The 23,851-nt window shown below is 41.2% G+C and overlaps 1 protein-coding gene across 2 annotated transcripts in view; it reads right to left on the reverse strand.

Moving 5' to 3' along the window:
• The window catches only part of LOC129369485 (semaphorin-4B-like), a 72,500-nt gene that overhangs the window by 39,323 nt on the left and 9,326 nt on the right, over positions 1–23,851 (reverse strand). Inside the window, exons 1-2 of one of the 2 annotated variants that reach the window (XM_055044920.1) lie at positions 22,804–22,980; positions 7,074–7,515 (exon numbers count right to left, since the gene is read on the reverse strand). In XM_055044920.1, the coding sequence (XP_054900895.1) occupies positions 7,074–7,194 (121 nt within the window). In that variant the 5' untranslated portion in view covers positions 7,195–7,515; positions 22,804–22,980. Of the gene's footprint in view, positions 1–7,073; positions 7,516–22,803; positions 22,981–23,851 lie in introns of those variants that run through there. The other variant, XM_055044921.1, reaches the window with a different exon arrangement.

Below are 23,851 nucleotides of genomic sequence, written 5' to 3' on the forward strand. Positions count from 1 at the left end.
CGGTTTACCTCGCCTTACACACAGCTTTAGCTAAATGGCTGCTTTATCAAATGGCCCTTTCCCTGCTACATTTAATTCCTGAAGCTATGAGGACCCAAATGAGTGAAGGATCACTGGATTAGTCAACATCTTTGTGGATTATGGCAGCAAAACGTCTCCAAGGGAAGGCCAGTTGCTGCCACTTTAAAGAAAAATTGCCCCGTTAATGGGGTCTTTTGGATACATCTCCAGTATTCTCAGGCAAGCCCAGAAAGAACAGCCACAGACTGTTTCTGCATGCGTGTTCCTCAGAACGAGCCATGTGGAGCGTGTCAACGTCCTGGAACAGGATCAAGAAAGTTTTAATGAGGGACGCATGAGAAGCCTGGTGCTGCTCTTCCAGATGTGACTCAAATCAAATGTTAAGTTTCTCCTAGCGCATAAACATACTGGTACTTGATCACACCGTTATGAGAAACATTGCGTGGCACTTTGAGCTGCTTGTAGTATGACGGGTGCTTCATAAATAAAACTGATTGATTGCATCATTATGATTGACTGAATTCATCTCGCTTAGTGCTTTTTAAATCTAAACTAAAAGTTTTTGAGGTGAATTATATGACGTGTAGCCATTTTTTTTTAATAGCTTGATTTTTTCTACTAACTGAAAATCTTTTTTTGTATTGCATTTGTTGCTGCCTCCTGGCCAGAACTTCCTTGAAAAAGAGGTTTTTAATCTCAGTGCACTTTTATCCTGATTAAATAAAATGTCCAAATTGTAATGCACTGGACTGTTAAGACAAGTGTGTCTTTTCAGCTTATTATTGAAAGTTAATTTGTTAAAGTGATTAATAAAAGAAAAAAAAAACAGTTGGCTGAAGCAATTCAAGAGCTTCTTTTAGCACATTTTAATCTATCATTATTACCCTAAACCCAATATCTCTGAAAATGTGAATATTTAACTAAAAATATTTATTTAAAATATAAAAATAAAAAACCTAAAACATGTGTTATGTTATGGCCTAAACAACCGTGGTGGAAACTGCTGAATTCACACCCTGAATGGAAAAATGCAAGTTGCTTAATATAGAAGTCAGTTGTTCACAAAGAGCTGCATCCAAAAATTCATGGAAAGTTGAGTGGAAAAGAAAAAAGTGTGGTCAAAAATGTGCACAAGAAATTATGTCATAACTGGAGTACTCAAAGTGATGCAGTTCTGGCCCTCCCCCACTTGTTGCTACGTACTGCGAACTCAAAGAAAGGCTTCTTCATTTTGCCTTTGCTGACAAAATACAGAAGTTGGGGAGCTTATTTCCATATACTGTTTGATTTTATTTATTTATTTATTTTTTTACATACATAGTGCACATAACTATAACAGCTGATGGATATATGGGATCAGCACATTCTGGGATTTACTTACACAGCAGAGCTGATTTTAAACCTGGTATAAACCGATTATATACAACTTAAATGACCTGTCAGACAAAAACATGCTTCACACTGGGATAAATGGAGCATATTCTATTTAGTTGTAATGTTGAGGAAGGTAGAAAAAAGCAAACATCCTGCTCGACATCCACATGAATGCAACAAGCCTGACAGAGGACATCTGTGAGAGAGACTCAATCAACCAGCGTGATGGACACCCAGCACCGTCCTACCCATATCAAACAAAAGAAAACATTTCTTCAAATGGGTGGAAAACAAACTACATTTTTCTTGGACCCTTCATCGCTGTAATACAAAAAAACAAAAAAGAAAAGAAAAAAAAAAATCACCCGATGACACTCTAACCTCACATTCCTTTCTGTCCTGCTTGATTAACAGCAACACAAAGACTTCTCGCCGCCTGCCATTTTCTTTAAATCAAAAGGCTGCTGATGGAAATCTGTGCAGACTGAGCTGTTCTATACATTCCCTGGAGCGTGCAAGCAACAAAGTCATTAAAATGTCTGAAACAAACAGCGCTGATGTGCTGTAATTACACTCCATTGTTGCACCCGTTGCGGTTTTATGTGCAGGCACTTGTAAGTGCCACCTCTGCTGGAAGCCACAGGCTGCTTTTCTTTCAGGATCGGTGGGCGTGTCCTCTGCCTGGATTTAGGTGGGCATCGGAGCATGTCTAAACCCTATGAGTATTTTATCTGACCCCAGCTAACTCTACACTCTCCACCCCACTTTTTTTTTTCAGCTCGTCCTCTGTTGGTAGCTGAACTGTGGTCCACACATTGCCAAGGTCAAAAGATTAGCATGCCTGAGAGAGGGTGCACAATATCTGTAAAACATTAACTTAGCAGAGCCTAGAAAGGACATGGTGTACACCGGGCATCCATTAATCATCACCAGTCGTTCTACAGGACGTTGATGTGAAAGTCGTTATAGCAGAACTGACCACTATTTTTTCTTTTAGAAGTCTGTAAGTCTCCTGCCAAGACCTCAATTAAAAGTAAACACTTATACAACAGTTATTTTTGGCTCATGTTGGTTTTCAGATCATACCGGTTGAACCCACTGCTTTGCCATCATCAACCTCCTCAGAGAGTTCTGGGTCTACTCTGGGTTTTCACCAGAAAAAAAAAAGTTTCACTTACAACGAACGCTACAGCACGGTTCGGTACCCTATGTTATGGTCTGGCTTATTCAGGAGAGCGTTTCCACTCAGTTTTACTCATATTGGGAAGGCAAGCAGCTAATGTGGCGTCTTATAGTGCAACAACATGATGACCTAGAACGTCCTGCGCTTGTTGCAAGCGGTGACATATTTCTGTCACTCAGTAAATACACAGTTATGTGAGCTCCACCCGAATTGTCCTACAGACCTGCAACTGAAGAGGGGCCAGAAATGGTGTGGTATGGGTCTGTTGTATGATCTGGCTTTACAATGAAAAAAAATTAAAAACTGACACCTGCGTGGGTGGAAAAGAGGCACGAGAGGCTTCCTGATCCACCTGAGCTGCCTCCATTTGACACAGAGGAACAGCCAGTCTGCTCCGAGCTTTCTCTCCAGTTGACAGGGAGAAGAACCCGTCTCTAAGATAGAGCCTTGATGACAGGCAGAAGCGTCTCATTTCCTGTTCTGTAGACCAGAGTTGGAATGTAGATGGATCAGAAAATGGAGAACTTTGTGTTCTCACTGAGGAGTAAAGCCCTAGTATGTCCACGATGTCCCACCCTACCATTCTTTGTAAACACACCAACATACTTACATTCCTTTGCCTGAGGCAGAGACTCAACCTGAACCCAGAGGAAGCAGTCAACCTGTCTGCTATTGAGAACTTGGACCTCTGACCAAGGGGAAGATATTATTGTCCCATCTGGTTTTCTGGGGATTGTATTGGTCGAGACTTAAAGTTCTGGCAGAATCATCAAACAATGAGTGATTCAAAGTCATTGACAGCAGCAGGATTACATAAAACCTAGAGGCTCACCTGGAGAAGGGAACCTAGAGTACCCTATAGAGCCATGCTTGGGAAGACTCAAGGACCCACCCTTGAGTCTTCCAAATTTGGCCAAATTCAAATAGTCGACACCAGGTCTCGCAGTTGTGTGATGTTTGTTTTCACAAACAAAGTGTCAAAGTCCAGAGGAAACACTGTACCAAGTTCCTAAACCCAATATGTCCAAGGTGCTTTCAGCGATCATGTCCAAGACAAACAACTCAATTTTCAAGGAGGAGGAAATGATGACTGGAACACAGACAACACAGAAAATGTCATTTTCCATAACATCGGCTGTGGGACGTTCGCCTGCTGCATCGGACCAGAACCGGGCTGAGGAGCTCAGTGTTTTGGTCCAACGAAGATTGCCATGAATGAGCAATAGTCTTGTATGCATTGAGGGTGAAAAGGAGGAATTGTGGTGTACAACACGAGGCGGACATTTTCGTCTTGCAACTGTGACAGAACTGCCTTCGGCGCATTGGACTGACTGTACTGGGCCCATCAGTCAGGAGCCCTGATGATTGAGCATCCGCTTTCTGGGTTCAGCCAATTGTTATTCTGAAAGGCTAAAGGTACAATCCTCCTGAAAAATTCTGTTAAGCTTGGGTGTATGACAAACAGAGCTGGGGGTTTTAGACATCTCTTCCTGCATCATAATTTGGTTTTAATGCATAATCTGTCAATGTCCATTTTCTCAAGGCAAAAGCAGCTTTGAAGAAGAAAAAGCTTTCTCTGGGAATCTTTGTAGGAAGACAATCTGCCAAAGAGGTTTCTGACAACCGACAGGGATGCGTGCTGCATGGTTGCCTAACCAACACTTACTGCTTCAAGCCTCTTGATACTCCATGTACTGCCCTGAAGCCTGTAAGGCATAATGGAAAACAGACAAGCCCTCCTTCTGCCACAAAACCCTTTCACTCGGTGCACATCTGAGATTAGCCTGCTCATTAGGAGAGAAGGAAGGAGCAAGAAAAGAGGAATGGAGGGGGGAAGGAAAAAAATGAAGTAAAAGGATGCTTTTCTAGGAAAAGGGCAAGGATCCCCTCTCAGAAAAATATTCAGGGACCCCTTGTTCTTACAGGCAGCACACACCAAAAATAGAGATCCTGGTTTTTAGGAGAAACTTTCAGCAAGGCAGTAAAGTTGAACACTTTGTTTATGAGAAATGTGCAATGTGTGCCAAAGACATTTTATACTGATATAATCAAAATGTGCTGCCTTACACGTGTTTTGTGTCAGAGGAGATGGAATTTGGATCACTAGTGCAGAGGAAGGGGAAACTTTGGGGGAATGGAAAAATACTGATTTGCTGGGAACTAGTCAGTTTCATCAATGGAGTCCCTTCACGCTAAGGAAGGAGAAAGGTTTCCTCTTCATGGTGGATGATGCCAAGTAGGGTGGTATATTTGACGCCTCACAGTTTGCTGAGAAGCAAACCGGTGTGTAGCTGTCGCGCTTATAGTTAGGCTATTGGAGTGTCTCCAAGCATGAGAAATAAAGAAACGTTGAAAAGAAAGGAAGTGATTTTAAGGAGCAACCTGTTGCTTACTAGCAACTGTCCGCTTCACAAATACAGAGTTTGTAAAGAGAGGCTTTCCTGAGAAAAAAAAAAAAACAGTCAATTTCCTTGACAGCCACATCTGAACAGCATCCCTGTTTGTCCAAAGCTCCCACAGAGCATCAATCCAGGCTGTCAGCTGAACGAATGCTGAAAGCAAAGCAGCCTGGTGTTGGGTTATACAGCTTAATCCACACTTCCTATCTAGTTTATGTAGAGCGATTGGATTTAATGACGCAGTCAGCTGCGAAAAGGCTTTCCATTTAAAATCAGCAGCTAGATGTAGGAAACGTCAAGTTCCTTGGTAGCAGTAATCTGCATTTTGGGGATGCGTATTAATAAAAAAGGACAATTGGAGGGAAAATAGAGGAAGAACCAAACGTCTTCAAGACGTACAGTGCCTTACAACGAGCCGACCGAGTCGCGTCTCCTCAGAAATAAGTGCCACACCAACTAGAACAGCAACACCATGTGTTAATTTATTCACACTTACCACACTCTCTGTAGCATACTGTTCCTGCATTTTTCACATTTGGTCACATGCCAAGGAAAAGCACAGTTGTGAAATGATCTATGGTTTTCAGTGGGTTATGATTCCCCTCTTGGTAAAATGGCTCAAGCTCAGTCAGATTGGACAGAGTGTGTTAGTGAACAGCAATTTTCAGGTCTCATCACATCTCCATTAAATTTAGATATGGGCTTTGATTAGACCATGCCAACTTAAGAACATGCATCAATCTTAAACATTCAATTTTGGCATAGTTGGTGTGTTTTTATGTCGATGTGCAGTGGAAATTTGTTATTATACATCCAAAGTTTAATAATGCATCGTTTTTCGTTAATATAAGAAATGAGCACCACCGTGTTGTTTTAGCACATCGAATCTCAATGAAACAAATTGAAGTTGGTTGTTCTGAGGAGACAAATAAAAATTTCAGGTGTGTAAACACTTCAGCAATGAACTGAGGCTGCAGAAAAGCTTCCAGGCTCTTTTTTCCCCTCCAGTCTTTCCATCAAAAGCTCAAAATGAAACTGAGGCAACAGATCTTATGCACAGTACAAACACAAAACCTGCACCTGCATGTATTTATGAACATGTGGTGTTTGTTCCTTGGTTGATTTTTGAGTTGGCATGCTTGGCCCCCCAGGCCTTGTGGTATCCCTCAACACTCCTGCTGCCAGCCTCAAACCTGATTGCTTTCATTTTGGGAAGACCTGGACCTTTGCTGAACTCCCCCTCAGGTACCTGTGACTTTAGTCTATATGTTTGGACCCATATTACAGACCTGACAGCTAGAGAACTAAAAAAAACAAAACAAATGCAGTTTACACCCGAGATCCCAACACTTCCCGTTGTTTCAATTTTACATGGCACTAAATTTTCATTTCCAGCTTGCATGCACTTGAACTATTCAAGTCGATGTGTTTAAACAAGCAGAGAGAGCTAATTATTCACCTTTTATTTTGAGTGTTTGTCATAAAAACAATCCACTGATGAAAAAACACCCTTTGTTTTTTTTGTTTTGTTTTCAGTAAAATATATATATATGAAAAATAAAAAACTGCTTTTAAGGATGGAAACAGTTATAATACCAAGTACACACAGTAGGAATAGCAATTTTTTTTAAAGCAGTCAGTGATTCACTTGAAAAAGTTTATTTTTGGAATTGTGCAATAAAAGTTAAAATGAAATTTAAAAAAAAGACTTAGTTGGAAAAGTAGGATGTTGTCGTGGATGTTGGTTCTCCAGCAGGCATGTTTAAAGACTTGACCTAAATGCATGTCCCAAATTTAAATGAAATGCAGTACCTTTGATTAAATTATTATTTTTTTTAAACTCAACCTGACTAAAATTAAATTGGATTTAAGACTCACTGAAGTTGTTGTACATTAGTCAGAAAAGGAGCAGAAAAATGTGTCAATTAAAATGTATAAATTAATGACTTCACCAAGTATGACAATACAAATTGTTGTACTGTCCAAATTTTTTAGTCAATAAGAACTAAAACCTGAAATAATAAACCATTATGTTTTACTGGACAGCTGTCCAACCTCAAGGACGATCAGCGTAGCAGGTGGATGCGTTTACTCACTGTATGGAAAGCTGATGCGTGGCATGACGTCCTCCTCGGTTTCGATCGCCGACTCCAGGCCTCCAGCCAATAGCAGCGCGGCAGCCAAAAGACGCCGGATGGTCACAGCGACCGAGCACATGGCCGCCAAGTTCTTACACACCGACAAATGCTCAGTTTGTTTTTAGGATTCCCCGGAATTCATTAAGAGCTCCTCTTGAATCCGCACAGCTATGTATTCACTCCCATCTTGCTGTAGGCTGAGAAAGGCAGGCGAAGGAGGGAGTGAATGTGTCCTTGACAGGATTCTTGCGCTCCCAGAGGTCCGCACACGCAGAGGTAGCCCAGAGAAAAGGAATCCTTTCTGGCTCAACGGCTGCTTGTTTTCCTGTACTTAAAGCTCCTTCTGATGGGTCAGTGATAAACTCACACGAGTGGCCGTCTAGTGATAATCGTTTTGGATCTGTGGGGAGAAAGGAGAGGAAACGTTCATGTCGGATATGAGAAGACGCTTTAGTAAAATGCTGCACAAGCCGATTTCCAAACCCAGCCTTCTACAATGTAGATGGAGACAAAAAGGTTGGTGGACAGAGTGGGAGTCCAGTCAAAACGATGTAGTTGAATTTATGAAAATGGGAGTCGGAAAGAGTTGGAACAAGCAGGTCAGGGATTTATAAACAGACACATATACACAAATGAATAAATAAATTGTTTGGGGATGTTAGAGTGAAGTTAATGTATTTTAAAGGACCAAGTTATTAGAGAAAGTACCAAAGTGACCAGGTTGTATAAATGTCGTAAAGTAGCTCTCGCTCCTCTCCCCCTACCAGCTGCACACCGTTAGATAAAAACTGGTTGGTTTTTTTCCACTGTTAATCTACAAATATGAGGCAATGACCACACACACTTGCACTGAGTGAACAGACCAGAGGATTCTTCTTCTATGATGATAACGCGCTACTCCCCCGCGCAGGCTGCTGGAGCTGCACATTAGCAAAAGGTGGTAGAGTTTAAAACGTAAACACAGAGGAGAGTATGACGTCTCCTGCATCATTACAGCGACTCCCAGATGACCTCCTTCAAATATTTACGGGAGCTAATAAATCCTCCGACAGAACAAGGCGAGGGCGTGGTCAGACCGGCTCCCATTTTAGACATGCAATCAGATTGAACATCTGACTTTTTTTTTTTCTTTTTTTTTTAACAGAGGCCCAAGTAGCATTTTCTGGGTTTAAAAGTCTATTTTACCAGATTTGTAACAGTTTTGTAACAAATCTCACACTGCTAAGGCACTTCGGCGGTTCCATGTGCTGCACAAGCTGCCCTATATTTTCCCTCATTTGTCCCTCAAAATATCTGCGAACGCCGCTGCTCTCAACTCTCAAATCCCAAGCTCTTTGTTTTACGGAACTTCAGTGAAGCTCGCTCAGCCTCCGCAGGCGGCATCCCCACCTCCTCCTGTCGTCCCCGTCATGCCTGCTGGGACGACATGCACAGCAGCTGAACGTGTGGCAGAAATCTGCAGGTCATAGTGTTCCCTACGAAACTCCTCAGGTCTTTTAAAATTTTAATGAAATACTACAGGATGTTGTTCAGAGGGATTCCTCAGACTTGGCTAGACATCCACAGAGAATCTCCACACTGTCAGAGCAAATGAAATATAAAGCCATGCATGTTGCATTTCTACTCTAAACAACTAAACCATAAGATCACATTAAACGTCTCTGTTCTTTATACAGCTATGCTCGGTCCAAGAGGACCCATCTGTTTGTTTAGGCGAGGGTCTGCTGCTCCCTGAATGCGAGGGTTGATGCTGCTGCCATATTGCCTGAAGCCACAGATTCATTAACCTTCGAAACCTGTCAGGAGACTCCCCATTAATAGCTGCATCTGTTCAGAAACGGACGAGATGTGACGGACAAGCTGGACGACGCACTCCGCCGGGTCGCGTTGAGTTCAGAGGACGGGGAACAGCGTGCGTTCATGCGACGAGGCCAGTTCCGTCTGCAGGACTGCACATCGTGTAAGCAATGTCTGCAAAGCGATCAGGGAAAGAGACGCACCAATAAGGCCCCCAAGCCAATGGCAATATTAGGTTTTCTTTAGTCTTGGCTTCTTGATTAAGATTCCAATATTTTCCTTTAATTCAATTAATCAGCATCTCTGAAATCGGACACAATGTCTTTTCGTCTTACAGATCACTTGGGTCTCCTGGTTCTAGTCTGCTCTGTATTCTCAGAACTAAACATGCACAAGCAGATTTCAGCTTCTATGTATTGCAAACTTTCAGAAACTTTCCTTTAAATCAAGGCTAAAAAGCCACCAGCTTCTTATCACCTTCTTTTAATAAAAATGGAACATCGATCAACATGCTTGATTTTGATGTTGGGATTTGACAAGATGTTGCATGCACTGCTTGTTTCATAATTTGTTCTTCTATTATGTTTTTAATGGTTTTAAGCACTTTGAACTGCCTTGTTGCTAAAATGTGCTGTACAAATAAACTTTATTTAACACATCCGACAGCAATTTACACCATGATAAAAGACAATAAAAATAAAAAAAAACTCAAAAGAAAAATCTGTTCCGTTGGACCAGATAAATGCCACGATGTTGCAGATCTGTGAAATTCAGCTCTTTCGGTGTCTGACCCTTAAAACGACACTATGTCTTGGGTTCAGCTGGCTGTTCAATGAGATTTATAGAGCCATTATATCAAGCAGAAAAGACCTCAGTGGGAGCCTGACAAGACAGAGACTCCTTGCTGTGTTTGTCATTATAATTCACACTTATGCCAGGCTGCTTAGTGCGGGCGGCAGTCCTGGTGTGGCTCAGGAATCAACTAGGGGGAAGTGGTGAATGGTAAAAAAATCTCCAATCAATGCATGATTGGTGGTGATGGGCCTCTTAACCATTGGAAAAGCTGTATAATTTTATTGCGAATACAATTCAGTGGTGTAGCCTTGATGTTCGTCCTATAAAAATCCACATGGAAATCAAGGGTCTTGCCATATTTAAACAAAATTTAAAAAAAGCCAAGAGAACAAAAACACATTGAGACTTGAGACTTTTAAATTTTACCCAATCGCTAATATTTGTGTGTGCACATATGTGATCCGCCAGTTCCACACTATGAAGCTTACCAGAAATTGCCTGTAGACACTGCAAAGAGAGAAGTGAACAAAATGGCTGTAAAGTACAAAGGGCTTCAATATTTGGAAGAGTGCCTAACACGAACTGGAAGGCTTTGTTCAATTCCTCCGCCGCCATGGCTAAAACTACAGGCAGAAAATCTACATCATCCACAACTTCTTCTGTTCACTGATTGGCCAAGTCAAAATTTACCAGAGGGAATCCAGGTCAGTGGGAGAAAGCCCACATAGTGAGACCTGAATTGAGTTGCATAAGAAGGAAATGGCCAGGACAGTGAAAAATCTGATCGTAGGGTCAGAATTTGGTGTGAACACAAAAACATGCCATCCTGCCTGGCAACACTGGCTTGTGAAGGAGATTTTAAGAAACAGGAGGGAGAAAAAAAAAAGCTGTGTGAGAAATCTTAGCTGCTGAAGTGTAATTTTAAAAGTCTGGCATAAATTGGTGTTGGGATTCAGCCCAGGCTTAGTTTGCCATTGTGTTGACAAATTTTGACCAGCATTAATTTGTACTGCACAGCTAAAAATGCAGCAGAAAATGAAATAAAAAGCACATATCAGACTTCTATCTTTACATACGGGGGTACAGTATTAAAAAAAACAAAACGTACAAATAAAAATAAAGCAAACAGGGTGAATAAAGTTATTTACACTCAAAAGTAGTTCAGTTTTAAATATCTAGGCCTAATGAAAAATGAGACCAATTTGGTAAATGCATTCACAGATGGTTAATGTGGCACAGGACATTATTTGCTGTAAAGCAGTTATAAGAAAGCAGCCATATGCGCCCCGGACGATGGAAAACAAAATTAAGTGGCTGGCTGACGGCCGCGGCACACAAACAATGAACCATAAAAGCGGAGGGACAGATGAGCCGGAGCACCACAGCACAGGTTTGAGCTCGGCAGACTGCGCGCACAAACCAAGAAAGCAGACTGCTAAATAAATCACGTCTGGGTTAAAAATAAACTCCAAAGGGCTCCCGTGCAGCAGCTGAGGCTGCAGCGATTGTTTCCCCAAGCTGGCAGGGCTCGTCGTAAATTCATCATCACAGCGAACGAGTGACTCCGAGTTTTCCCGACACCCGAGCATGAATCAGCACGTCTGGATGGAGGGAGCGCAGAGAGAGAGAGAGAGAGAGAAGACAACGATGAGGAACAGATGACTGGAATGACGTAACCGGTTGCAGATGCGGTGCACACCTGCATGTAGTTGTTGCTCACCATGTTCCCTGAGTCACAATGCAGATGGACAAGTTTATTGGCAGCCTAAAAGATGTGTAAAAGAAATTTAAAAAAATAAAAATAAAAATTGCTTGTCTGGCTTTTTTCTGCTGTCGTGGCGCAGCAGCAATCTCGCTCAGATTTTTTATTATTTCAAAAGAAAACGTCAGTCTTTAATCTTGTATTTATTAATACAAGAAGAAAAAAAAAACCTGTTTGGAAATGTTTGTTTTAACTGTGTTACGAGAACTGGGTAAAGAGAGTTTGGCATCATTATTATGATCAAAGTCAGTTCTAACAAATTAACTTTGATGCAGAGTAAATAACCAAAAACATCCAAACAGAAATGCTAACTACCCTCAGAGGTAGAAATGGGAAGTGTTAAATTTTTACTCCAGCTATAGTTATACTTTATTGTCAGAGCAGCCATATTGGATTTAGAGGAAGAAGTTGTTAAAGAATCCTAGTCGTTTGTTTGAAAGGAGTCTAAAGAGTTATTTAGCATCAATGAATGTGAACAACTTGCTTCTTTTTGGATTTTTATAGAATTTTGTGAGATTATGTTGCAGTAATAAAAAATGCCTTTAGTTTAAGGCCTTTTACACATCTTTACCAGGCTGCCTACATCTGCATGCTGGCATTGTCCGACTGAACCAAATGACCCAAATATGTGACGTTGTAGAAGTTACCACTATTAACAGTAAATCTGCAATTCGGGTTAGAAAAAGGCTCTGTGGAACTTTAGAAAACAGGAAGTCCACTCCGAGTTATGCTTCTTGAACGCAGCGGTACTAAATGGGTCCTTTCCTTTTTTTGCCGACAGGTATATCAGACCCAAATCTCCAGGATGTCCTCCAACCGGAGTCCTTGGGTGCTTTGTAATGTGGCCTACATTCAAAAAAACAGACCACAACAAAGACGAGGGAGAAAAAGAAAACAGATTTCACTTTAAAAAAAACATAACGCATCCCTCACTGCAGGAAATTAAATTCCCTTTTAAAGTAAATACTCATAGTTAGAACAACAAAGAGAATAGAATCACATACAATCTAGTTTCAATGGTGCTCCTTCATTACACTGCACGAGAAAAAAAAACAAACAAGATGTAATATATCCGGAGAAAAATATTGACTCTCCAATTTCACCCTGCAGGTACCGCTTCGTCTTGGATCTGAAGCCGACAGCGGCCTCAGTGTCGGCACGCAGCAAATAGAGTTTAACGTGGATAATGCAGAAACCAGGATGCACGCGTCAACTTTTATGGGTGTAACTCTGAACAGACGCAGGCTGAAGGTTCAGGATCCTGAGACCCGAAGGCAAAACTACCTCTGAAAAAAAGACAATGAATTACAATAATAATCACAAATTGTTCCAGACTAATCAATGGCCAATTATTTAATACACTGCATTACATCTCTCCCTTATCCTTCAATCTATTCGGACGTTACTCAGTCCTGCTGTTAGTTCCTCGACAACAGGAGTATTCATAGTAATTGTAAAAAAAAAAACAAAAAAAAAAACAACTGAAATTTGAAATTCATTTATATAATCATTATTTATGCGTGTGATGCCAGATTGATTGTACGAGGAAGGCGACTTTTCATGCATGTACTATTAATTATTCACACAGTTATCTGAGTGATAATCGTCTGCTGTAATGCATCCTGCTGCGGCATGTCCCTGGAAAATTTCAGTACACGATGATGATGAGGTTCCAATAGATTGGTTCCGATGATGAAGAATAGCAGCAAGTACTAACCTGAATGTGTAATGAAACAGTCAGTGGCGCCTCATCTTGCTGCTCAGCAGACTTAAATTCAAAGATTATTTTCTAAATTGTCACTGAATGCTTTGGAGTTTTTCAAACTTCAATTTCTGTCCAGGTTTGAATCACTAAGTTGGGCAAATCCATAGAATCAAACCGTTCAAACGACGGAAACACGATTAGTAGAAGCAGAACCACGAATACCAATACTTGCAGTTTCCTTCAGTCAGGAATGACATTATGACCACTAACAGGCAAAGTGGAAAAACTCAGAGCGTCTCTTCATTAGTGGAGTACAATGGGCAGTAAGAGGAGAGCTTGTCGTGGAAGTGGACGTGCATTTCGAAAAGTTGACCACAGCAGACAATATCAATCAAAAACAGTCCAAGGAAGGACCAGTGGTGAGCCGGGGAATGGAGTCACATGGAGAGCAAATCCTGGCCCGTGTGGTTTGAGCCAACAGACAGGCTAGCTCTCACTGCTTGTCAAAGTTCAACAGAACCAGAGGTTTGTTTTTGCAGTCTGTTACCCGACCGGACAGAGTGCTCCTGCTGAATCCTGCTCAAAGCCAAAAGCAGCAACGTTGGGCACATAAAGCAGGCAAGCCGGCGGAGGTAGAGGAATGGTACTGGCAATGCTCTGCCTGGAAACATTGGGTTCTGCTCTCCATTTGGATGTTACTTGGAAATGGATCGCCTACCTTAGCCTTGTTACAGGCCATGTTCACATCGTTTCATGGGAATATCTGTTTCTGGCCCTTTAGAAGGACAAAGTTACTACCACAGCTAAATATGTGGTAGTACTATATTTACTATCACAATGCTTTGAGGAAATGCTTCTCCTCAAAGCATTTGTTCTCCTCAAATGCTTCGTCTGGGCATTTGTTTCACCTACAAGTGGATAAACAAATCTGATCCAATGAGATTGAAGATCAGCTGGAGGCAGACATTACAGCCTTTCTTCAATCAGAGTCCATCCTTTGATGGGCCAATGTCATGTTGATGGATCTACATTGTTGGACCAAACAGTCGAAATCAGTTCTCATTGTCGCACAAGCCTGATGAAAAGCGTGTCATTTTATTCTCAACCTTCTTGTCACAACATCCCTGGCATTTTCTTCCACCTCCTTCTGCGTACAAAACTATTGTGTGATTGGCCTGAATGGTGTGTGTTTATTTTTTGCTGAAAACAGCCCCAACTACCCATCTTCCAGAAGAGCAACTCACCCTTTCTTGCCCTTTGCAGAAAAAAGAAAAGGCGAGCATCACACTAGCAGGCAGGTAGTCATAATGTTATGCTTCATTAGTGAGTCCTCAGTCCAAAGGGTAATTAAAATACACTTCTGAGAACACAGCACAAGATCCTCTAATGCAGTCTGAAGTCCATTTCCTTCCCTTTGGAAAGCACATAAATGCATTTGCCTTATAAGGCCTTCTTTTATGCTACTTAATAAATATGCTTCGAATGATCCTAGATGACCAAACAGCTCTGAGTGAAATGGTTAACATCTGCAGGAGTGCCTCTGTAAACATACAGCAGGACTTCCAGAGAGTCTCCTTTTTGCAAGTAGTGACAAACCCCAAAAGGCGCTCTGCTCTTACTGTAATCTACTGTCCAATGGGCTCAGAGGAACAGTCAAGATCAGAGCCCGGCTCTGCCACGCAGGAAGTGGCAATTATCGTTTCAGAAAGAGCGAGTGAAACGGAGCTGGCGGAGGAGATAAGTGCTGGAAGGAGAGCCGGGGTCACCTTTTTCCCTCTAATACAGACGTGCCCTCGCCTCAAATTATTCAAGCCTGACGGGGGAACAGTGGGACGCCGCTGCTTGAGGAACTTTTAAAGCGTCAATTATGAGCCGTGCGTCAGACTCAAAGCCCTGTTACAGAAACTGTACAAGTCTCTTTTGATGTGAAAGAAGCTATATTTACAGCTATAAAACATAAAGGCTATTAGCCCACTGTACAAGTCTAAACCAAGATTACACTAATCCCCCTTTATTTTCATTCTGTTCTTCTGGGTTTAGAAGATTTTCACACTTCCAACCCAATGACCTACTTGAGTTTACCAAAGTTCTTTGACCAATCAGGAAATCCCTCTGATAAGAACTCAACATTTCACATTGGGTGGGAACATCCTTCACAAAAGAAACGCAAGGAACTAAAAATCATACAGCTTCAGGCTCCGACGGTCAAAGATGTCAATGAACTGTTGCTTCATGAGCAACAGGACAACATGCCAGTCGACCACATGGCTGGTCATGACGTCCGGGAACGCTCTGGACCAACTCTTTTGCACGACAAAAGAGATTATTTATAGTTTCGTGATAGCATAACGAAGGCATTTGTGACGACCCAAAACACGTCACATCTGCTAATTACGACGTCAAACCTAGAGGAGGTTGGCTGTCTGTAGCAAACCAGTCATCTCATAACTTACAAGTTTGGAGGGGGGGTACCTCTGCAAGATTAATCCCTGTGGCTAAACCGACTCATTTCTTTATGTGATCTGACAAGCAGTGCAATGGGATTTAAAAGCGTATCAGATGACTGTGTTGTGATTCTGGCCCCCGTTTCACCTTGTTAGACTCTAAGATTTACAAACCACCTCAGCGTTCAGGTAGAAAGCTCCATGATTGCGACTGCAAGTCTATTCACGTGCAGCTCGCTCCAGGTGGGAACACCATATGGGCTGGATGAGTCATTTGACAGCTTTGACGCTCCAAACTGGTTGTTGGTTTAACTTCAGCTTTAACAGAAAAAAGTGTATAGAGGTCAGCGGTTGGGACTTTGAGCCGTTAGTCCATCGTATTAGATGCTGTGGTGGGAAAAAATGTTTTCTGCCCTGACAGTTTTTTCAGATTTGTGTAAGATCAAAATGGATTCGGTAGACGAATGAGGAAATACAAATAATTTAAGTTTTCCAAGCCAACCTCCAAGTAAGATGTGGAGTAAAAGCTTCCTCCCACCTCAGCTTAATAACTGGTTGTGCAGCAGCTGCCAGCAAACGTTTGCACTTACTGGCAATCAGTATTTTACGTCACTGTTTTTAAGTCCTGCCACATTGTAGAGTTTTACAGCATTACCGGCCTGTTTAAGAGATCGACAAACCATCTGAATCAGATCAGAATCTGGGCTTTAGCAAAGCTCAGTCCAGAAAAAAAAACTAAACTTTTGCTTCGCACGCGTTTTGTTTTCTTGTCACCGTTTTGATGCGGACTTTGTGTGATTTAGATCTTTTTCCTGCAGCACCCTTCAGCTTAAATATGGTGAGACAGTTTCCTTCTGGATTTTCTGGTAGACAGTGGATTTCATGGCTCCATCAAATACGGCAAGTGGTCCAGGTCAGGAAGCACCAAAGCTTAATCGCATGATATTTTCATGAGATATTGTGCAGGAGATGGACCAGTACAAAGACGTTCCAAAAAAAATGACAACTTTGCCTCATCAGTTCACTGAATATTCAGCCAAAAGCTGCTGTTGGAAAAGTCAAAATTTCTTTGGACAAAGAGGAATTTGTGGGTTTTCTTTATTTTTATTTATTTTTTACCTGCAGTAGTTTGCCAACAGATGCCCTTTTTGCACACTTGACTTTTTTTTTTTTCTTAATTGGGCGTTTTGTGGCCTCCTGGAGAGACTTTGCTCTGGGAGTGATTTTGGTAATGGGAAGGTTCACCACCGTTTCATGGTTTCTCTGTCTGTGGACAACGGTCCTCACTGCGGTTCCCCAGAGATTTAAAATCCTAGGAATGTCTCTGTAACCCTGTCCACAATGACAAACGTGTCCCATCTGTTCCTGAATAGTGAAAATGGGGATGGATGTTTTTCCACAGAGAATACAGTAGAAACAATTTTTTTCTCAACTAGCCACCTGTGGGGAGAGAAAAAAAAAATAGAACTGGAGTTTGGGAAACAGTTATGCAACATTTACTTCTCAGGAAATTCCCCATCTTTTCTTATTCCTTCCCCTTTAGTAAAATTGAAACTTCTTACCCGTGTTTTTAAAATCAGATTTCTGGAGAAACTCCAAGCCTGATTGCATATCCACCTACTCACTGTGGCAGCACAGGCCTGTTCTGCTGTGAGTCATTTCATGTGTGCAGGTGAAATCCTTCAACTAGATCCAGGTTTTGCTGTGCCAACAGGTGCAATGTGAGCAACTGTAATCTTAGCATGGAGCCAGTCCAAAAGCTTAAAAGGACTACCAGGAGATACAGATCATAAAGACCTCAACATCCTTATTTTCTATGCTGGAGAAGTCAGACAGGAGTTCACTTTGTTGCCAAACCCTCACCAAAGCCTGCTTCATAAAAGGTGGATTTAAAAAAAAAATGAAACATTCTTTCTTTTTTCTTCTCTCTTTGCCAAACCAAAAACTAGCCAAAATAAATTAAACTGATCCAGTGTAAGAAGATCCTCTGCTGCTCTACCAAAAGCCCTCGCGCTAACCTTTGAAAAATTACTTTATGTCATCCAGCATGAAGCCAAGCAGGAAACTGAATGGAGTGCTTTACAACAGTGTTCAAAGCTTTCTAATTTCCATGTATTTTCCGTAAACCACACATCTGGTCTTCACTAAGCGGCAACAAAAATGGATGAAGTCAGCAAAACGCCACATTTATTGTATCGTTTATTATTGATCAATTTCTTATAAGAATAAACTCCAATGGATTGTGAGCTTTACCATTTTTCTCCACTGTGCGAGAGCGTCAACTAACAAAAAAACAAACAAACAAAAAAAACATCTGATAAAGTGGCAGTTCTTGTGCATTTTACAAATGGGAATGTTTTTGAAGAGCAGTATTTGTGTTTGTGGGGCTATAATTGCCGTGAGACACAGTCACCTAACAAAGTGGTAATAAATAACTCATGTCACAATAATAACCCAAAATATTGTGATAAAACTTTCAAGTCCTCATAGCCCACCGACAGCATGAATACTTCTGCAAATCGCTGGACGATGGAGAATCAAACCTCTGACAGAACCACACACACACTCCAGATTTCTAAAGTTTTTTTAGCTGCAAATTTCCAGGAAAACGGGGAAACGTTCGATTCTCCAGAAAAAGATAAAGAAAACCCATTCCAGACATAAAGCAGGTGTGTTTTTAGTCCAAAAAGTCATGCTCTCCTTCTCTGGCTTTTCTTCAAAACTGAGGGAGAGCAGAGGAAATGCTACATTTCTCTCCGGAGTGGAGCTCGTTACGCAACACATTTCCATCCACTGATAGCCACCTCAAGTCAGAGTCTCCTGCGAGCCGCAGCCGAGTGCACTTTGTCCAACCTTCAATACAAATAAACGGCGGTGATACGAGCCCACTTCCACTGGAGACCTACAGGGAGCGTTTAGGTGAAGTATGGAAACGAGATCCTAACCACAGCAGCAGCTGTCAATACGCAGCTTCATCAACAAAAAGCACCCATTGCTAAAGACTAGCATGGAGCTAGTGAAGAAAAACAACACAACTAAAATTAAGAAGTAATGTTAAGATCACTGATTTTACAGTTTAAAACATATAAAGTGCAAAACAGACATCAATAAACACAATACCACCTCACTAAGCCAAGCAAATGGAGGATTTGTTGCTGCAGTTTCCTTAGGTTGCATCCACACCAGCCCCACTGAGTCCACGCTGATGAAACTCCAGTTAGGTCATCTAAAAAGTCCGGTTCATTTGGGAAGGTGTGAATCCGTAACCAGGTGTGAAAACACTCCAAGAGTAGCCAAGCTATATTAAAAAATAATTTATTCCAAAACTTTTACTGTAAATCACAACAAAGATGGATCATTATTTCCAGTTGGTCTCCCTTCATCATTACAGGAGTATCCCTCCTGCTCTCTGAATAACCTGGACAATAAGTAGAGACCATTCAAATGGGAAAATGTGTTGGACATGAACACATTGTAATTGCCTCGGGGTTAAAATTGGCCATGACGAAAGTGCAGCAGAAAGCTCAAACACCACAGGGAGAGTGTGCAAGCTTCTTCAACGTTTTAGGATTTCCTGTGACATACCGAGACAAGAGAATAAAATGATTGGTTTATAGCATACATTTATAGTCAGAAAGCATTTTTAAGATGCATTTCTTCAAAGTATTGTCACAGCTTCTCAAATTGTAGCCTGCACTTTGAACATGCTGGGTTTTTAGGGTTGTTCTCCATCTGGAAGGTGAACCTCCACCCCAGTCTCAGTTTTTTTTTTTTTTGGCTAAACCATTTTAAAAAATTAAAGAGATAAAAATGGCTTTGCCTGAGAACATATTCAGATTAAATTACCAGATTCTACTCGAGTTAAATCTGATAGCAACTGATTCCTTTTATTCGAAGGCATTTAAGTTCATAAAAACATTTTTTTTTAAAAGTTGCTGAAAATGGTCATGCTCTTTTTATCAAACCTGAACATTCATTAAAGTTGCTACAGCACATAAAAACAAAATGTGGCTCGATTCTAGTGGGTATGAATACTTTTGCAGGGGAACGTCAATGCAATCACAATGACACTTGGAGCATCACATTTGCATATGAAATTCAGCATCTCCAGCAGAACCACCTGGAAAGTCATCTGCATTCAGAACCCCGCTCTGGCCCAGCACCGAAACCCCCCACAGGGCCTGGAGGCAGGTGGGTTGGGGTTCCTCTGTAGGTTTATGCCGAATATGAATGACTGAAGAGCCGGCAGACAAAAGCTATGCAACAGCACTGCAGACAGAGAGGGGCAGAGTCACTGGATGCAAATGCAAGCGTCAAACCTTCTCGCCAGAGTGCGAAGGCTTAAGTGTGACTTCTCACAAATTCCTCAGCCTTCACGAGGAGCCGTCACTGCCAGATGTTTTAGTCAAACCTGAAGGCAAAAATAAAAAAAAACTTTCTGCTGTGGATGGGCACAAGCCGTCATTTGAAAGGAGAACTTCTGTTTACATACTGGAAAGGCGGCATAGTTCACGGCTGTTCTGTCCCTGGGTGTGATCTGGACCCATCCCAGAAAAACGACCGGTTTCCCACATCCCAGCCCTGGTGGAGAGGCAGCTAGGGGTCACTAAACAAGCAAGTTCCCATCAGTTTGTCCCCCTCCTGAGTGATCCAAATCCCTCTGGACACATAGCTCTTTAGGGTCTCTCTCCACGACTCCGACTCTTTACCACAACTTCCCCACATGCTGACCATTCCTCTGAAGCTGTGGGTGGAGACTGGCTGTTTGTTTTGAGTGCTTCAACATGTGGGTGGGGGTCCGCGTAATTACGAAAGAAAAGGAAAAAAAAAGTGAGGGAGAACAAGTTGAGCCTTGAATTACAAGAAAGAAAGAATGTCCCTCAAAATCTGTTTACGACAGGAAAGACAGAGTCGTTTACAGTCTGAACCCAACAAGGCGTATCAGCCCAACGCAAACACAAGGCAGGGAGCACAATCAGCAGATTTAACTCCAAAGGCTCAGGATAAAAAAAAAAAAAGAAAAAAAAAGAAGCTCATTTTATGACAAGCCATCTGCAGAGACCAGATCCAGAGCAAAAGTGATGCTTTATCCAGGGTCATGCCGAGTTATCTTTACAGACAACTGGAGTGATACGCGTCAGACTCAACAAACCAAAACCAACCCACAGAGCAGAAGGTCAGGATCCGACTGAAATATTCAAAAACTTTGGTTTTAATATAGTTTCATAAGTTTTGCGACTTAACGCCAGCACCATTAGTGTGTGGCGGAGCCATGCGCATGTTGATGGTTGGTATAAAATTATAAAAACTTTATTTTGTGGTTGCCTGTGAATGTAATGTCGAATGTGGTCGCCGCTGTAGATATTTAAAAGAAAAAAAACAAAACACAAGCAACACACAAACCATAAATAAGTTAAAAAAGTCAGAGTAGTGGTTGTAAACACTTCAATGAATTTCTGTGTAAAATGTGCAATATTCACTAGCTGCTATACAAAATCACTTGCATTAGCCGTACTAAGCTACGTAGCTTAGCATGACAACATATGCGAACTGTATTAACAATGAAAACAGACAAGTATCAGTCTGACTTACTCAACTTTGCAGCTGCTAATGACAAATGCATTTTTATTTAAAAGGCACATCCACTCACAAATTATTTTTATGAACAATAAATACTTAAAATATGCAACAACTCGTCCGCTGGGAGAGACTTCAGCGCAATAAAGTCCTTTGATGGGGACAAAGCGATGACATTTCTCAATGCTAAAGTTTAGTCAACATTCTGACTGCTGCTTGTTTTGAACAGAATCAAACACGAATCCAAATGTATAAACGGGTATTTCGTCAGCAATACAATATTTTTGCCTTATTCAGTCATGCAGTGGTTTAATACAAGTGTGATTTCAGTGGCTGAAACTCAACATAGGAAGTGTCAAACCAAGACTCTTCTCATGTGCTCCAGAAAACATCGGATCAAATTTTCAACGTTAAAACAGCAAAAGCACCAAAAGAGCCGGTTTAAAATATCACAATAAAGCCACACTGCTTGGAAGGAAATAAAATTAAAAAAAAAAAAAAAAAAAAAAAGAGAAAAACACAAAGGAATGACTTTCACAGCCACTTGTGCAGAGAAACATTATGATGTCATTTATACATTAAAAAGAAAAAGATCACTGTAAAACATCAGAACATTTGGAAAATATTCCACATTTGTTGCCAGCTGGCCAAAGGAAATATCTATTTACAACTCCAAGCGGGGTATGTTTTCAGAAAAAAGATCATGTTGTACTGAGGACAACTAGAAGCCAGTGATTTAGATCATAAATTGTCCAGTAAAGCAGAGGCTGTTCCCTCCTGCCGATTTCCAGCAAGTGACGGCTGGTTTTGAGGAGGATGGGCACAGATACGGCAAAACTACTGCAGAATAGTATTGACAACTTCACTCATCTGCTTCTTGTGACTGGGAGTAGTGCTGTCATTTTTTGTGAAGACCAGAGGAAGCCAAATGTCTTCCGAGCTCAAAAACGTAGAAAAATAAAATGACTGAATACCAGTGGGAACATGCAAAAAGCTGGTCAGCAATTAAAAGAATAAATAAATTGTAGACGTGACATTTTAAAAACAAAGATGCTGCTGAAAAGGAGAAAAGGCTGAGCAGAATCAAACCTGACCTGTGCTCTGACATGTGAATTATTATGGATCATGCAGCAATTTCTTTTTTTTTTTTTTTTTTGTCTGGCAGCAGAGGAGACGTTTGCCGTTTTGTTCAGTGCTGGGATGCAAACAGCAGCTGTTTCCCCTGAATAAGAGCCTATAGGAGGACAAGTCCATGAGGCTCTGCCTCCACCTGCACCATTAGCTGATCATCTCAGCCTGACTGCTCCTTTCTTCTGAACCAGCAGCAGTGATTTAGTCAGAAAGCAGCCAGACATGAATGGAAACGGGGAACCCTGGCTGGAGGTGAGCATTACAGACTGGACAGCTTGTTAAAAATAGCGAGAATAAAACAAATGTGAATCATAGTTCATGTCTCGGTTTTTTTTCATTATTTGTTCGGACTTAAACATCTATAAAATATCTAATTCATCCTTCTTAGACCTTTTGCTTTAAGAACAAAAACCTGGCGTCTGTGCGGGGAATGAAACAGTGACCGAGAGAGAGAGAGAGAAAGAGAGAGCTGCTTACCTTCCGCAGAGAGCAACGCCCGGTCTCTGCGTAAAAGTGCCGAAAGAATGACAAGTTTAAAAAAATAACCGGACCCAAAGTGAAAGCCTAAATCCTCAAAATGCGCCCGGCGCTGACAGGGAAGCGGCGTACATCCTCCCAGCGTGTGAAAGCTAAACCTCCTGCGACACAAACTCAACTCTGCTCTCTTTTCAAGCCTCCGAACTTTGGCTCCTCCCTCAGCGCGCGCCGCCCGGGTCCGACGGAACCCAGCAGGGCGCCGGGCCCGCGGCACCGGCTGCTGCTCATCACCCGAACCACGAGGAAGAACCGAGGGACACCTCGACAAACACAGAAAGCCCTACCGACAATTAAAGGGACAGTACCCCTCGTAAAGAAAAGATACTTCAGTGTATTTCAAATATACTTAACATTTGTGAAAGTACATTTTAAGTATACTAAGTATTAAGTGTACTACCTATAAACATATATGAAGTATAGTAAACGTATGCTTCTACCAATTTCGACATTATAACTTTAAACACTCTTTAATATAACTGTACCAAAATACGCTTTTAAGAAATATATAAAATAAGACTATACTTTAAGTGAACAAAATATGTATTTGGCCAAGAGTACATACAAGTGTATATTTAAAAGATATTTTAAATATGTTTAAAATATCTGTCAAAGACATTTTGGTATATTTTAAAACATGTGCTCAAAATAAATATTTTTTTTTTAAAATTCACTAAACGCTTACTTTAGATGATTGATTTCAGTATGTTCTAAATTGCATCTCAGTGTATATTTTAGACGAATAAAGTAAGCCTTTTTCTGTGCCTTTATAATCTTTTAAATTCAAGCTGGTGACGTCCTAGTCCAAGTTAGACGAGTTAGACTGGTGGTAAGTTTGCTTATTAATTATCTTTGTTTAATTATAAACAATGCAGTAAAAACATAAACAAACTTATGTTGGTTTCAGAAATAATCATTTGATCAATTTTATTGTGACTTTTATGATCATTACTATAAGAATCATTCAGCTTCATGTTATGACTCTATGGAT

Source organism: Poeciliopsis prolifica, unplaced genomic scaffold, assembly GCF_027474105.1.
Source record: "Poeciliopsis prolifica strain line A6 unplaced genomic scaffold, Auburn_PproV2 SCAFFOLD021, whole genome shotgun sequence".
Lineage (NCBI taxonomy): Eukaryota > Metazoa > Chordata > Actinopteri > Cyprinodontiformes > Poeciliidae > Poeciliopsis > Poeciliopsis prolifica.